The following is a 16,994-nucleotide window of genomic DNA, read 5'->3' on the forward strand; positions in this document are numbered from 1 at the left end:
GGAGAACGGCCATGATGAGACAAAGCTCTCCGATGGCTCCAACCAGGTCACTAACAGGGGTTAGGGCTATAGAAAAAGATATAGTTAATTTTGTTAGGCATCGCTACCATAATAGAAGTCCTAGCATTTCTTCGAGGTACAAAGGGTGATGGCTTTGTGACCTTTCCTCGCCAGATTTAATGCCTTTATAAGCGAGGCCTAGTGCTAACATGAAGGATAGCTAGCGCTGCTATCTATATTATTATTAAGAACTTATATTCTATAGAAATTGTATATAAATAAGTTTTGTTAGAGTAGCTACGCAGGTATATTACGTGTACGGATACGGAGTACCACGATGTACCTTAGAAAAAGTGGGTTATTTAACCTCCTGGAGCCGCTCCGCACTCTATGGGATAGGATATAATATGTCGGCACAGTACTCCGTACCGCATGCTATTCTAGCAGTAGCTAGAGAGAGAGATAAGTGCGCTTAGCTTTAACTAGATAAAAAAAACTACGAAACTTGGCGCGGAGTAACCAATCGAGGGCGAGACCTAAGTAAAGCGTAGCGGAAGTACGTTCAAACTCGGGCTAAACGATAATAGCCAGGGCGAGCAATTGCGTCAGGCATGACGAGTGGCTCTGGCTGAAAGCATGTAGGAACTGCCCTGGATTAACACTTTTATTTATTCATCCGAGCAGATTTAGCGTCCTGCTCGGTTTACACTGATTGAAACAAGAGGCCCACGTAGTACCAATATTCCTCGTTTACCCACCGTATCCTCCTACTATACCAACCTAGCTTTAATTATAAAATTAAGATTTATATAATGCTTTCAGGATTACATTTTGCATATATCCGAATCTGGCTCCATGCAACGCTGTTATTTGCATTACTTCTCGACATTCTACGGGGAAGCTATTCCGAGATGTAGTTTCTAGGATTAGAATGAAAACCTGAGGGGCTCATAAATAGCAAAATCGTCTGCTATTTTACGTATCAATCCTCGTTGTAGTCGCTACAGACCGAAATACAGATACAAACGATCCAGAAGTGTGCTGGAGTCACGTGCGGCCGCGTTTTAGGCTCGCGTTGTGCCCATGACTGCAAGTTGTCATTCATGCCCAACGCACCGAAGTTCAACGAAGCATGACTCGTCCAGAACTATGGGATCTTTTTACATGTCCTCCGGTAGCGGATGTTCTGTTTCCGTACCTTACATTGGTCGATGTATACAAACTTCACAGAGTATGCAAACCATTACAAAGTGTTGTGCTTCGCCTCCAGGACACATATCTCAACCTTCGCTGTGCGCTGAAGGATTTTCTTATAAGCTGTGACTCATTCCGTTATAACCTGGGCAGAGCCGAGGCTCTTGTTGTTGGTCCGTTTGTTGTCAATTTCCTCGGCTACCGTCAGCATGACAACACGTATCTGGATATTCTAGTGGAACAGGGACCACTTGCGGATAATCTCATAGAGTATCTATATGCGGAAGAAGCGTATCGGATCGAAGAAGGTGATGAAGTGAGTATCGTCCGAAGGAAGTCTGGCTTGCGCTTACACGGCCTATTAGGTTAGCGACCGAGTCATACTTGGTCGTCCAGGATTTGCTACCAAGATACGCGTTACGAAAACCGATAAAACACCGATACATACGCTTTTGGAAGATTCCTGCACGACTTTGGACCTTTGCTTCATGTCATGGAATAAACTATACTCTATATTCCCTCTAGCCACTATTGCTGATCACCAGTTCTGGCCATTGCGGAAGCTGGATGATGTCTTCGGCGCACGGTTAGCTGAACTTGCTACGCAAGGCTGGACTACACGACACTTGGTCTGGGCTGACGAGGAGATACCTTTCGGGCTGGGTGCGAGACGAGTTGGCGATAAAAACAGCCTGGTAATGAACCTGATGCCAGCTCTTGCCTGCACTGGACTAGCGCCAGACTATGTTTTGGAGCTCTCCGAGTTTGACGTCAACACCCGCGTTCCAGCCCAACATTTCTCAACGGATCGAGGAGCGCCTTGGTGGCCTAACCAAGTTGGAGTGCGAACTACAGTTTCGCGCGAACTCATAATCGTTTTGGAGGAGCTGAAGTCGCAAAGCCTTCGTCATCGTTATACAACAAGGGAGCGCAGTGCTTTTCGTGATTTTGCCCTTGAAAGGCTTGAGCGCTGGACTGAGGTTGAGCTATACAAGATGGACCATGATAAACGCCCTGCAAATTTCCCAGGGCCCCCTCCATCTGATTTCGAAGTGCCGGCGACATGGGACTTCGCAGATGATCAAATGCCAATTTGGTATCGAACATGTTATTCCCAGATCGACCTTGGCAAGTCAGCTTTTTTTTCTTGAGTCCCATCACGAAGTTTCAGTTTGCATCTACTTAGAAGAGCTTAAGCTTTTCTCAATGGTATACTACTATATTGTCTCACCTGGCCTTGAGAATGCCCACAGCTACGCTATTCTATTTAGTTATCAGGCTGCTTAGTGTGATACTGGTACGACACAGTTGTGGGAAAGAGTATAAAACCGGGACAATTTGACTGGTATCAAGGGTGTCTAGGGCCTCCGAGTCAGAAAGTAGAGGCTTCCTCAATCAACAGAAAAACCCCCAAACCTAATCAGCCGATTCATCAGTGCCTACAGATATTAGGCACCCAAAATTGACAAGCATACTCTCCCGGCAAAAAAAAAAACGCAATTATTTCGCTTTGCGTAGTGCACTAGCTGCAGTCAAATGCGTCCAGTTTGCCGTACAGGCCGGCCGCAACGAACAGCCGCTGGGCAGCTGTAGGTCCTTTTACTGCGCGCGACGCAATGGCCGCGTTGAGAGGCGTCCGAAATAAAGTGGCCAGGTGTTGGATGTATGGCATTAGCCTTTGCATCTTTAGCTGGTTAAGCAGTCCTTCCGATTCCTACAGCGCCATTGTTAGGAGATTGTAGAAGAAGAGCGACGATAGCTTTAGTTGACGACGTTCCGCTGTCTGCTTCAAGTCAAGGTCGACAATGAGTGGCCGTCCGCGGATCTGCTTCTTGCCGTCCAGGTCGACGCCTTGGATGAGATAGTTTAGCCCACGCACTAAACGGCGTCGTAGATCGCTGTACTGTTGAAAGGAGCTGCCAGGAAGATAAGCTTGGCAGCAGCAGGTGAAGCCTAGAATACTTGAGCGATTGGCTGCGGTTCTTGCCTCGAAATCAGGCTCGTAGCAGAGGAATAGCTCCTCCCCTACGTTGATGGACCGCGTAGCGAAGCTGATAATGGTGTTATTCTGTATGCTATCTGGAATTTTGCAGTTTGGGAGGCACGAGTGGTTGAAACGGGAGTGCAGTACGAAGAAGCCGCGCGCGGGCGAGGTATTGTCGCTAATGTTGAATGAGTTCTCGGCAAAGGCGGGTTCGATAGTGAAAGGACTGAGTGCTGCACCTTGCGGGAGGAAAGTCGTAAGTACCTTCCTTTCGGCGGCTGTCAACGCTTGGATTGCGCTTCCAATGTTAATCAAAGTGAACTGCTCGGGGTGTTTTCAGACAATGAAGAGCGGTCGTTCGGCGAGGATAATAGACCCTTCCTGGATTTGCCGCGTTGCAAAGGCACCCCAGCCCTTACCAGGCGACGGTCTGAGCTCAAAAGGGGCGCTGCTAGGTATTTCTAAGCTCTGGTATGCTGATACATGAGCTACCAAGTAAGCCCTTCGCGCATCCGAGACTCTTACAGTGTTTGGCAGCCATTTTGTATTTGGCGCTAAGCGGCACTTTTGTCGTCAGAATTGCCAGTGGTGTGAAAAGGAAGTGTGAAACTTCACTACAGGTACGAAAATCGCAGCGTCAGGCATCAGTTTCCTACCCAATATATGGCGCGATGGCGAGTTGCCCGATTCCTGTGTCTACTATTAATGATGTCCAACCCCACTGAGACCCCCTCAAAGTCCACTGAATCGGAGGGGTTAGACGAGCGCGAATCGATGGCCAAGATTAGCGTTTAATCTAAATGTTTACAAGTTTAAGTTGGGGCTATTATATTAACCTAGGGTAAATATTATTGTTATTATTATTATTATTGCGGATACAACCGATGAAGCCCACTCAGATAGGCAGCATAGTCCTGAATCTTCCTATTGACAAATCCATCCGTATCGTCGCTCCAGAGCGTAGAAAAAATTTCCTCGACTTGTGCTGACAGAGGCAGAATAAATCTTGGGCACAGGTGATCTGATACTAAGAAGATGGCAGCATTCACAGAAGTCAGGGAAGACCAGAACCAGACAGCCTTGGAGTCCCACGATTGCTGCATGATCCGCGATAATGGCCAAACGAGCCTTACGCCGGACAACTCCTCCTCGAATATATCCATAAACTCTCGCCTTAGAGCCTCATATGCCGTCAAATGATCGCCCACTAGCTCGTCAATAGCACGTCCAGTAAGCCAGTACGGAGCACGCAATGATTCTACGGGCAGAGCACACAGCCACTCTAAATCAATTAGACACCGAATATTCCAATCCTCATCCACAAATACATTGCTTTGGTGGAGGTCTGTAAGTTGTAAGAGGAATGGACCATTGCGGTATTTGCGTTGGATAAAGTGATGCGAGACTGTTCTCAGTAACGTCCTTGTAGCCATCTGGCTACGGCAATCAGCTTCATCATCCGCGGCGCTCGGATCATGTCGAAGACGGTTGTCATGGAGGGAGATTAGATCAGAAACAAAAGCCTCGGTACAGTCAAATGTCTGCCTGGGTTCTAACGACCTCGGAATGCCCTCGCTCTCAAGTATGATCTCGGCGGCAAGAAGCGGTCGATTCCTTAGCGCGATCGTACAGTTATCATTGAAATGAAAAGACCCAATGCGCGGCTGTGGGACTTTAGCGAGGCTCAGTATAATGTGAGCCATGCCGCGAAACAGTGCTCGACGATGAGCAGGATCATGGTTATGTTCTTCCCAGCTGTCGGATAGCATCCTCCCTGTGTCAGGTTGAATATATTCGAGAAGGAGGTATTGCGTCGGAACAACTGTTGCGCTCTTATGCGGAGCATATTGTGAAAGGGGATCGAGCCGGAGCATCCTACGGATCCACCGTTTAGTGCCATGGGCAGCTCGGCGGTAGAGAGACAAGTGTTGCTCGTTGGTGCACTGCGTTTGAGTCGTTAGCAGGTGCGGCACGGGAGCATTTTGAGCGCTGAACCTACCTGGATATTACTGAAAGCAAATCCATGAAGGCGTGGTATGCGAATCTCAGGACATTCTTCCTGCATGAACACGTATGAAGCTATTTCTGCGCTCATCTTCTCATCAACTGTTCCAGGGTATCGAGATTCCGCAAGCTTCGACGGTAATGGACACCGGACGATGACTTTGCCATTAAACTTGCGCGACCTGACCTCAATGGGGATGCAGATATTAAAACTTCCGCTGATCCATTCGCTTTGACCCAAAACGCGACAGCTTGCCTCTTCCTCCAACCTTAGGTGATGCTTCGGGATGTTGGCAAGAGCATCGCGACAGCTCCAAAGCTTAGACAGAAGCGCTTGATTCGATACTATATTTTGATGGCGTTGCAAACAGTTGAAATCCTTATTTCGGGCTTCCTCGAGCGTCCAAAGCCCAAGTACTGGAGTCATCGTGCATTTCTCAGTACGGCTAGGTGCTAGTTAACGGGCGCAGGCTGACCGCTATTGCCTGACTCAAGCAAGAACAAAGCAGGGTAGAAGAGGAGTAGAGCGTTAAACCGGTGCGCAGACCGGCACCGTTCTTTGTAGGGGGGTTACACTAGGCTGCGCAAGGCAGGCCGGAACACTAAGATTATAACTATTTTATTTACTAATAAATAAAGCAAGTTACATTTATTAAAACTGCTTGTATAATAGTTCAAGAAATATAATAAAGAGATCAATATATGTATTAAGAATAGGAATTCCTATAGCTAAGTAGTCTAGATCTTTATTAATAGACTCGCGATCCTGTTGACTATTAATATCGTCAGAGATTAGAGGCTCTTCAGTATCGATGTACTGTATCTGGCCAATTGTGGCGACCTTCCCAGGTCAAACACGTATTATGACTTATATTATATTATATACTAGAATATAGTAAATAAAAGGCGAGATAGTAGCGTACAATGGACGAAGGAAGACTTCCTCCTCTCTAGTAATTAATAAAGTTATTATATATGATATATAGCTAGATTCTAGCTATATTCTTGCCATCTATCCTATCACCTTCTTCGTGCCAGCCATAACGTTCCTGACACTAAACGAGCTCATTGCGAGAATGGAGCGAACACTACGGGTGCTGGACGATGTCGAGGCAACAAACCTCGCCGCGAAAGAGGAGGATGTGATTCAGATGAATCTAGGAAAGTTCTCTGTTAAGAGGCCTGCTTTACAATATGCTCAGCAAATCTGTGGGTCGTGCCTGTAAGTATCGTTATCTGTACTGCCTCGTTTTTTACGTTTGGCCAACGAGGTTGATGAAGTTGGTTTCTCCACACGCTGGTATACAGCACGTTGCGGGTGCACGGTGTACCACTAGAAAAGTGAATCTTTTCATCTGCTTTCTCAAGTATTGCCGCCTCGGTTGTCTGATGTTTCTTTGACCGAGATGAAGCTTGCTTTCAGGATGAGCACTTGATTCGTTTGTTGCGCAAAGTTCGCTATCGCGTTCCGACGACCTGTGAGACTCTTTGAAATTACCTACGATGTAACTCGAGAACTGGCCGCCGACTCACTCATTGGACTGTGACTGACTGTTGCCTGTAAGCGCTAAACTCCATGTTCATGTTGGTGGTACCGCGCGTGATGAGCATGACAGACGGCAAAAGTCGGACTTTAAAAGTAATACAACAAACCGGAGACAATGTATGCTTTCAATACATGAGCAAACAGTATTTTTTATCACTGATTATATTCCCCGTCACTGCAGTGAGCAGACGTTCGAGTCAGCATTTATCTTTTATAACTAGTGGCAGAGACGCACCCCCCTCCGCCACGCGACATATCCCGCAGCCTTGTCAATTTGGTTTCTCATCTTCCATCTTCAACCATCTCTTAAATTTTTCTCTGAAGCCATATACTCGTCGAAAATGCATGATTTAGCGTTGCTGCGTTGCATCGCACACAGCTCCGCCCAAGCCGTGCGCCTAGTAGCTGGCGGAGAACGCAGCACAGCCTCTACACAACGACCTGACAGCGATACCGACATCGATACAGACACTGCCAAGAACAAAGTCGTCCAAGGCCAAGAGTCCCGGCTAGAAGAGAGTTTGAATGAGTTGCAAGCTTGTCTGAGGATTCATCTGAGCGAGTGTTCGAAAAATGGACGCCAAGACGATACTTCCACCATCGGAGAGCTGGCCACGAGTTGTAGTGCTCTGTGCGGACGCATCCTGGCTGCTGTCCAGACTGCTCGAGGACCCAAGCGTATCGGCAAATCATTCGATACACTGAATTCCACACGCACTGTACTTTCACATTCGCGCCAGGCATTGGAGCTGCGAAAGCTTTCTGAAAGAATGCAAGACCTACAAACCAACTTGGCTTCACAAGTGCGCAAGGTTCTGAGGTATGTACCAACTGGCGTAGAGATCCTTGGTCCTACAATACTAATCAATGTCAGTATCTATATTCTTGACTCGAAACATCAACTTCGCCAGATACAAGTGGAGAGTCGCAGATGGCAATGTCCAAAGTCTGCGAGGCAAAAGACCCTATCCAGCGCATTGCGCAGTCTAGAAACAAGACTGCGCTCGTTGCAGCTAGAGTCTCCCAGCAGGGTGCTTTCTCCTCAAGATATTGAGGCCTTTCAGATTCATATAAATCAGATGAGAGACCAACAGCGGTGCATCAAGCGGAACCATGTCATACTGAAGAGTCTCGCCTTCAAAAGTCATGTCTCTCGACACGACACGATCCCGGAGGCGCACCAGCGAACATTTTCATGGGTATTCTCGACGCCTGAATCACAGGGGCCATCATCTGACCTCAGTTTAAAGGCATGGTTGGAGCGAGACAGCGGAGTTTTCTGGGTGTCTGGTAAGCCCGGCGCCGGTAAATCTACGCTGATGAAGTTTATCGCCGACCACGAAAGAACCCATGCCGCCCTTTCAAAATGGTCTTCTCCCAAACGGACTGTTATAGTCAGCCATTACTTTTGGTGTGCGGGCACCCATATGCAAAGATCTCACAATGGGCTCTTGCAGACCCTGCTCTTTGAAATATTGAGGCAGCTGCCTGACGCAATCGAGACCTTGTTGCCAGAGCGCTGGAGCTCGCCAACTTTGGCCAATTGGACGATGCCTGACCTTTATCAGGCATTGCATCAAATTATCGGACGCCGCAATCTGCCAGTCAAATTTTGTTTCTTCATCGACGGGCTTGACGAGTTTGAGGGCGATCACCTCGCGCTGTGTCATGAACTCAAGACGCTGGCCAAGTCTGAAAATGTCAAGTTGTGCCTCTCTAGCAGGCCATGGACTGTATTTGAACAAGTGTTCGGGGACGGCAAAAGTGGACATTTACGCTTACACGATGTAACCAAGAACGATATTGCAAACTTTGTTTTGGATCGCTTCGCCCAATATCCGGAAATCGCAAAAAACTGGACACCTGACGACTTTCAGAGTATAGCTCTAAAGATCAGTGAACGATCCCAGGGAGTTTTCCTCTGGGTTTCACTTGCTACAAAACACCTCATCGAAAGTTTATCCGAAGGGGACTCATCCTCGAGTGCACTTGACAGGCTGCACCAGTATCCGACAGACCTAGATGACTTCTTCTCATACAGTCTCGAGGCCAACCCGGCAAGCGACCAAACTAAGATGGCAACATCCCTTCTCATTACCGAAGCAGCCGAGAATCCCTTGGATGTTGGCATTTATTACTTCCATGAGATGGAGTCTGCGGATCCCGACTATTTTCTGGCTCTCTCTCCGGAGCCCCCGAGCAGGCTAGAACACAGACGACAGCTGTCACGCACAAAACAACAACTAGAGACCATATGCCGCGGCCTACTGAAAGTTGACCAGAGGACCGGGGTTGTCAACTGCCTGCACCGTACCGTGAGGGATTATCTAGATCAGCGTCAGACCAAGACCATGTTGAGAAGCAAGGCGCCTCAAGGCTTCTCCCCTAGTCTATGTCTTCTGAAAGCATGCGCAGCCTGGACAAAGTCCAGTAGGGCCGCCTTGTCGGAAGAGCCCAAGTCAGAGTTCTTGTCTAGTATCACCTCGTTGCTGGCAGCTTCTGCCCAAATACAGAGTCGCGAAGAAGTAGCACTCTGTCGTCGGATCCTGGACGATCTTGATGCTTGTCTGGTAGCAAAAGGGCCTGCCGCAGAGGAAAGCCTGCAAATACTGCGAACGCAAGTCGTACGTCACAGATTGTGGCAGTACTTGTCAGATATTCAAACCCGCCAGCCTCGATACTTTGACATGCCAGAGGTTCCGGCCCTCGTCCTCGCCCTCTTCCCCGACTATGAGATTGGCGAGGTGCGTGAGCGACGGCGGCCTACCGGCTGGGATGAGGCCACGAGAAAGACTCTGCTGTGCCTTTTCCATCAGGGCCAGGACCCGAACCAGCCGTTTTCCACGGCGGAAACGCTGGGTGCGAAGACGGAGAAGACGCCATGGGTTGTGCTTTGCGAGCACGTCCTGCCACAGCACGACGACAAGCACACCGGCAACATGCGAAAGTTTCAGGCGCGACTCAAGTCGTCCTTGGAAAACGGCATTCTCGAGGCGTTCTTGTCCTCGGGAGCCAACGCCAACGCCAGGTGCCAACGCCCGGGAAAAGCCGCCAGCGTCGCGGCGACTGACTACCTGCTTCACGCATTCCGTCTCTGCGTGGAGGGCGATCAAGTCTTGAAAGAACTCTACTTGGAACATATCCACTGGTTCATACCCAAGGAACAGGACCACTCGAACGCAGTAGTACAAGACTTCTTCCGCATCATGGAGAAGACTTGCGGCAAGGACGGGTCAAAGTTCCTACAGCAAGTGTCGGAGAAGCTGCTGCAGGGTTCTACCCAACGACGGCGCGAGAATATACAGTGACCACTTCATAGTCAATAAGAGTGTTTAATTAAAACCCAGGCACTCAATCAACGTATCTTGGCTCAATTTCAACGCAGTTTCTCCAGCTCGTCTTCACAGTGGATTTCAACTATTTACAGGGAAGCCCATGCCACAGCCGACGCGAGGGCAATAACACCCATCACCGGCGGAACAAACCCGCAGAAAAAAAAAAGAAATCATAGTTTATATTTCTAGGCATATATGAAATGATGAAATTTTTGTGGTATATTAGATGATTAGACACTTCACTCTTCTCCCTTTATGTCCCTGTCAACGCCATCCAGTCCAGGAAGCCCCTCATCAGAGGGATAGTCAGTATCGGCGACATGAAATATAAGCACCCATACTACGCCAATAATTCCCAAGACGAAAAATCTATCCTCATTGTCAGCACATGTCCGTTTACGGTTGTGCGCCTTGTAAACTCACGCGAGTTGTAGACTAGCTTGGGCAATAAATGGAACGCGCTCCCCGGCCAGAAGAAATGAAACCATCATTCCAAATGTCGAATAGAATTTGAACATTCCGGCCACTCGCGCGAGCTTCGCAGGGTCGACCGTCGTTGACGACAGGGTGTATTCGGTACACATCTGGTACCCGGCATACGTGGCTCCGAACAACAGGTAGCATGCTAGCATCCCGCGGAATTCGGGGTCCGTCCAGTCCAGGGAATCCAAGACTGGACGTGACTCGACATGATTGACCCTCAACCAGCTCATGAGACCGACGCAGCCGGCGATGGCGATTGTGCCCATGAGCCCGATTCCGAGCAGGCCACGGTGGCGACGGGACTTCACGAAGCGGCTGTCGAGAACGCAAATCAGCAGGCCGGGCACAAGGATTTGGATCGTCTGATAGGCAAAGTTGTTGACGGATCTGGTTCTCAAGTTGAAGAATCGACCTTTCTCTGGAGTTGGTTCACTTGTTCAAGGGTATTGGAGGGCAGAGGTTGAACGCACCGTTGACACTGCTGACAAGCGCCAGCCCCATTTCGCAACCAAGTTGCGCGGGAGCCATGATGAGATATTTGCTCATGGTCATCAGTTTGAATGTTTGCTTGATCTCGTACCATACTTTGGAGTCTCTTGATGTTGCAATGTGCGAGCCATCCTTTCGTACCACATCCTTGGGGTGGATGATGAAAATCATGGCAATGAAGAAGGCACTCGCGTGCACAACGATGAAGACAATGTAAACAGCGTCCGATACACCAACAGGGTGTGTTTCGTGTATATTCAAGCTCAAGGAAATAGAGCTTCCAACCATGGCCCCGAAACTCCGCAGCATCCATTGTATGCTAATGTACTGCATCATCCTCCTAGTCAGCACCTTTGCGCGACACCTGGCATCCCCCAACCTGCACTTACGAGAGCCTTGTCTTTCTCGTGAGCATAGGCAAATTGCACAAAAGCTGCAGTCGACCACAGAAATCCGCCAGTCAGCCCAAGCACAGCTCCACCCAGCAGGGGAAACCATGCGTGGCCAGTTCGGTCATAGTACCAGAGGCCACCAACATACAGCGGATATCCCAGAGAGCCAATCATTAAACATGTCTTGGGCCTGAGGACGTTCACGAGCGTACCGCCAAAGAATCCGACGAGGGAGAAGAGGCCGTACAGAATGGCATTGGTCTTGTTGGCCACATCGGCCGAAGACGGATGCCCACCGCCAGCCCCGAGGCCCGTCAGCGCTGTGTAGATGCCAGGCAGGCAGAATAGCAATCTGTGAGGAGGCCATAGTGTCAGAAATCAATCAAACTCGACATGACCATTTTTCAGGCGAGACCTACATTCCCACGACGAAATTTTGACTAAACGGTCGCGCAAGATAGTTGCGGGGGCCCATGTTGGCGTACAGATACGGCAAGCTCACCAGTTGCTTTCAAGCCGGTTCCGGCCGGTACCCTTGCCCCAGCTTCAACACCAGCAGAGCGGTGCGTATTTTGAGAGAGAAGGTCTGAGGCGCGTACTCCCTTGCACCCAGCACAGTGTTTGAAGGTGAGAAAATGGGTATAGGGGAAAGGAGGTAAACGGAAATCGCTTTTGGTTGCGGCATCTGGGTAGTGGTTGGGGAAACAGTGGTTCGCGCCTTGTGGAGTATGATGCTCGGAAGCGAACCATACAGAAAGCAGATGGTTGATCAATTTAGTACAATTGGCTACCCCGCATGATTGAAATGGCCCGAAACGAGACAATACAACTGGTTTGCGCGCCAGCTGTGTTGACACCATTTCCACCTGTTCTCCAGTGTTTGGAACATGAGACTTGCAACAGTTGGAAGATGGCGGCCAAAGAAGCTTCGCACACGTGGTAGTTTAGTCAAGGAGGCATGCCAGACCAGTATCTATGCTGTTTCCGTTCTTCCACGAAGTTGCCTCTCTATCATGTTTGCCCGGGTGTTGACCGCCTCGTATCATGCTGCGAGCACCTAGTTGATACAAGAACCCACGTCCCGATATGAGCTTCTCGACATCAATTGCCAAGCGCTTCTAGTATTTCGAAACTAGATCTACAAATTCAGAATCAAATTCATATCAGATACGTGTATAATAATGGGACGGCTTAGGTATTGTAGTCAAGATACCTGCTGAACCATTACTCTTGGATAACTATAATGGCCGACTTGGATGCCAAAGTGGCGTTTGTGAAACTCGGTCGGCCAAACGAGCCTGAAGGTCACTGGAGGCTCAGCCCTGCTGAGATTTAGTCGATTAGGGCAAGGGTATTGCATGAAAGTGTAGCAAAAGTCAAATACATCTATGCATTGGTTTTCATTCCATCTGTCTGTCGAGGACACTCATTTTTATGAACAAGACTGTTGAATAGTACGCGGTATCAGGTTGCTAAAATCTAAGCCGTCTAGACGCAGCCAGCCAGAAACCTTGTCTATCCACAGACAACTGAAGTTTGAGAATTGTTCAGAAATCTTGATATACAACTTGACGCTGTAAATTCAAAACTCTCATCACATGTTTCCACCAAGAGAAAAATTCAACCCTCTACCGCTTCCTCCTAGCTCAGCTTACTCAAGAGCTCACAGACTGCGCTTGGGGATCTTGCACTTGTCCAGGCAGGTGTCAATCTGCGCGGCGAGGCCCGCGGGCAGCGCCGCGCGGATGCGGTCAATGTCGGCGCCGGGGATGGCGTCGCCGAGCTGCGTGGCGATGACGTCGTCGGGCAGCGCAAACGCCTGGTCGGCGACGAAGCCGAAGCCGCCGTCCTCGGCGGAGAACACGGTGATGGCGGTGGCGTCGTCGCAGTCCGGGTTGATCTGCGTGTGCAGCGCGCCCTGGTCAAAGACGTTGAGCGAGTTGGGCGCCAGCTCGTTGCGGATGACGCGCTGTTTGCCGCTGGCGCCGACGGCGCCGAGCTCCGGGATCGTCTCGGTGACGAGCCGCCCCGAAAGGAGGATGAGCATCTCGGCTGCCCGCGGGTGGATGTGCAGCTTGCTGATGGAGCAGCCTGCGGTGGGCGCGTTAGAACCAAGCTTTATGGAGAGAGTCAAGGGACATCTATATATGACATTGGGAGCACAAACCGGGAAATTTAGCGGCCGCGATGCTGGTACCGGTACCGACCATGGCAGGGAAGGTCTGGCGATTCGCGATGGATTGGAAGCCGTTCTGGCCAAGGTCAAAGACAAAATCCTTGTCATCGGCCAGAATGCTATAGCGCTCAGCAAAACTACATAATATGGCTCGGTCAGTCTTGAAGCTTTTTGTGTCTCTGCTGTCCATTAAAAACTTACCTATCAGCCATGCGCAGCCGGGCGGCCTTGCTAAGTTCACCAGCGGGCTTGGTCTGGTTGGTCGGTGCAGCAATAGCAGCAGAGGACAGAGCCAGAACGGCTGATATGATGGAAACAGTGTTGAAGATCATGATGTTGTGTGTTGATTTGAGATTGGGTGGTGGAAAAGTTTTGAGGTATCGAGTCGTGTTTGAGTGTTGTTTATTGAGGTGCTTGATTTCTATATCGAATTGCGCAAATGTCGGGATTCCAACGTCTTTATATATTCGACCAAGGCCTGACTTATTTCAAATCATTGTAATCATGAGTCTTGCAATTGAGTTGTCTGATGACAGCCGGTAAGCAGCACAGCCATGGCGGGATATTGTAGTATCCATAGCGTCTCTTCACTCTTGACCAAACGAGTAATGTAGAGTCAAGACATTCCAAATCGTGGTCGCATTTTATCGCTGCTGTCAATTTTCTCAGCAAGGGTCTTTGCAGCCACGACCATTTCCATCTCTATCGGAAAGGCTTATATTTTGCCAGGGCTGTGCATGTAGGTAGCCTTCCTGTCCGATACGCCACGGCTGCGGTGGGCGACTGGCGTATTCACCTCGGTCAGCCCTGTCGTATTGACGCCCCGCTGGCGTATTTGGAGCGTATCGCACGAGCAATCACCGTGAGAGCTTCTCGGCGGCTGTTCATTTGTAATTTTTGTTTTCCGCATCAGCTTCTCCTCGCTAGAATCAGTACTGCCGATGGCGGTAAAATTTTGTCATTGAGAGAAACGCTCGTTGGACGCTAAAAATGGCGGCCTTCTCACGCCGCACCGCCTAGGGTGGACTTGATCGCGTACATGGTTTTCGGCCACCATGTTTCACCCTCGGCCAGGTCGATCACGAAGCCTTGCGCTTCGATGAAACGGATGATGCGGCCCAGCTCCCAGTGTCCAACGTCCCCAATCCACCATACGCCGTCCAGCAGCATCACCAGCACCAGCCAGTGCGCAAAGATGTCCATGACGGGCTTGTGCGCCGCCTCCAGGGGCAGCGGCTCGTCGGCGTCGCGCGAGAGCGACTGACGCTCCTCAACTGGCATGCAGTCGAGGGCTAGCTGGACGAGATGAAGGAATTCAAACGGCACCTGGTTCAGAAACGCCATGATCCGACGCCGCCATAGCTTAGACGGCGTGGCAGACGTCACGCGCGCCAGGTATCGGACCAGCCATGGGGGGACATTGTCCAGCGCCCCAAAATCACGCGGTTTGGGGGCTCCTTCTTCTCTCTGCGGAGGGCCGCCGCCGCCCATGACAGCCTGAAAAAGCTCTTCGAGAAGCTTGAGAGCAGTGCCGCAGGCTTCTAACTTGGCATCGTACGGGCCTACGCTGGACTCGACGTCTCTATTCCGCGCCCTGAGTTTTGCCAGGGCGGCTTCGTATGTGGTGGAGATGATGGGCAGCAGCAAGCGCCTCGTCTCTTCTGTGGGGCCATCTTGGAACTTGTATTTGCTTTCAGCAGTCTCCGATGGGCCAGGCGATGATGCAAGCAGCTCAGCCTCCTCCTCGCCCTGCTGATTCGGATGTGGTGAATCGAGTTCGCTGCTTGAGCGCAGCCCGGGCTGTAACAGCCCGACAAACGCGACGTGCGCTGCGCGTACCGACGTGATCCATTGAGACTGAAAGGGCTGCATATCTTTTGGAAGCAGAATCCCTAGCTGCCTGACTTTTTTGGCCATCAACACTCGCACATGGTGGCAAGAGAGGGCATATAACACCATCAAGGCAGCGTTGGGCAAGACGGATTGGAACTGCCTCTCCTTGAGGTCATTCTGCAGCTGTCGAAGCGAGGACTGATGATGACGATCCGCCAGCCGTAGCAGGTCGCAAATCTCTTCAAGCTTTTCGGGAGATGCTTCAGAACTCCTAATGATATCATGGGACTTGCAAGATGCGGCGAGGGCAAGGATGGCGTCCATGACGGCGGGGTTCGTAAATGCCAGGTTGGGCATACCGACCTGCAACGGGAACATGTCTTCCTTGCCGTGTGGGATTACATGGCTAGTGTGTGTAATGTAGTGACTGAAAAGCTCCAGCTCGCGTGCATTCAGCATCGGCATGCTTTGAACGGGTCCGCCCGGTCGCCCGACAACGGCCAGTGGAGTGGCGGGATCGTGGCTGCCATGACTATACACGCTTCGGTGCGAGTTGGCCGGTGTGTGAGCAGACATTGGATCAGTAGATTCTAAATCTCTCATTTCTGGACCCAGATCACGGGCCAGCTGGGGGCCATGCCGCTTGGAGACATTGCTGGTGGCTGATTCATCACCGTCTGCAGCAATGACATATTCGCAATTGACACCCTGCTTTGAACAGCGAGAGCATTTAGGCTGCTTTTCATCGCACTAATACTCGAACCGTCAGTCGAACGCGGCGTCCCATCGCCTCGTATTGAACGGTTCACTGACCTTTTTCCTCAACCTCTTGCACCTCGCGCAGCCCTTTCTGGATTTCAGATGGGCCCTACGCTGACGAGAGGAGTCATTTGGTGCCCTGACAGTATTAGGGGACATGTCTCAAGCCGTCAGGCCATCGTATTATGGCTTCTGCTTCTCTTGAGGATCAGCCCGGCGCCATAGCACGGTTCTCTGGCGACTTGAACGAAATGTTGTTGGATAGTTGACAAAAGACGCAGGCAGATCTGTGATGTGTGTTTGTAAGAAACGCGATGCGACCTAAAATAGTGGCCTTACATTTAGGGCACTAATTCTACGAGCCATGGTGATCAAATTTGATGGTATAAGAGGGGTGGATTGAGAAATTCTCAAAGTTGAATCCTGGTTACCAATCTTGTACATATTCCTGGCAATGCATACGTAAATGGCTTGCGATTGAGCGTGGCTGCTATCATGGCGGCTCCTGCAGTCACATATATTACTGTCACATATAGTAACAATCAGCCGCACAGTGTCTGGGTTAGTTGGGTTGCCAGGCAGTCAATATTGCACGGTTGAAAATGTTTTCATCAAATGAGGAATAGTCGCTAATTATTCTACAAGCATGGAAATTGACAAATGCCATCAACTAGTTAGTTATACAAGTGCAAGGCTGGCCGCACGACTCACAGCCGTGGGATCGCCAGCCTTGTATGGGGCAGTGCCAGTGCGCAGGGGTGACCTGTCTTGCTATAGATTGCTCTGAGGCGACACACTT

The 16,994-nt window shown here is 50.0% G+C and overlaps 5 protein-coding genes across 5 annotated transcripts; 1 reads left to right on the forward strand and 4 right to left on the reverse strand.

The window, feature by feature from the left end:
- Positions 1–2,908: 2,908 nt before the first annotated feature.
- V2A60_007684 (SET domain-containing protein) lies at positions 2,909–3,719 on the reverse strand (the record flags this gene model as incomplete). The annotated part of the gene is made up of 2 exons (XM_083258967.1): positions 2,909–3,417; positions 3,704–3,719. 2 exons carry the CDS (start codon positions 3,717–3,719, stop codon positions 2,909–2,911), a joined length of 525 nt encoding a protein of 174 aa, XP_083115093.1.
- A 3,350-nt stretch (positions 3,720–7,069) lies between these two features.
- On the forward strand, positions 7,070–10,036 carry V2A60_007685 (uncharacterized protein; the record flags this gene model as incomplete). Its single annotated transcript, XM_083258968.1, has 2 exons — positions 7,070–7,548; positions 7,603–10,036. 2 exons carry the CDS (start codon positions 7,070–7,072, stop codon positions 10,034–10,036), a joined length of 2,913 nt encoding a protein of 970 aa, XP_083115094.1.
- Positions 10,037–10,302: 266 nt separating this feature from the next.
- Positions 10,303–11,902, reverse strand: V2A60_007686 (uncharacterized protein; the record flags this gene model as incomplete). Its single annotated transcript, XM_083258969.1, has 5 exons — positions 10,303–10,432; positions 10,487–10,964; positions 11,017–11,362; positions 11,425–11,779; positions 11,847–11,902. The coding sequence occupies 5 exons, from the start codon at positions 11,900–11,902 to the stop codon at positions 10,303–10,305; spliced, it is 1,365 nt and encodes a 454-aa protein (XP_083115095.1).
- A 1,188-nt stretch (positions 11,903–13,090) lies between these two features.
- On the reverse strand, positions 13,091–13,935 carry V2A60_007687 (germin family protein; the record flags this gene model as incomplete). The annotated part of the gene is made up of 3 exons (XM_083258970.1): positions 13,091–13,518; positions 13,595–13,740; positions 13,805–13,935. The coding sequence occupies 3 exons, from the start codon at positions 13,933–13,935 to the stop codon at positions 13,091–13,093; spliced, it is 705 nt and encodes a 234-aa protein (XP_083115096.1).
- Positions 13,936–14,605: 670 nt separating this feature from the next.
- V2A60_007688 (uncharacterized protein) lies at positions 14,606–15,901 on the reverse strand (the record flags this gene model as incomplete). The annotated part of the gene is made up of 1 exon (XM_083258971.1): positions 14,606–15,901. The coding sequence occupies one exon, from the start codon at positions 15,899–15,901 to the stop codon at positions 14,606–14,608; it is 1,296 nt and encodes a 431-aa protein (XP_083115097.1).
- Between the last annotated feature and the right edge of the window lie 1,093 nt (positions 15,902–16,994).

Source organism: Cordyceps javanica, chromosome 5 (assembly GCF_051103115.1).
Source record: "Cordyceps javanica chromosome 5, complete sequence".
In the NCBI taxonomy this organism is placed as follows: Eukaryota; Fungi; Ascomycota; class Sordariomycetes; order Hypocreales; family Cordycipitaceae; genus Cordyceps; species Cordyceps javanica.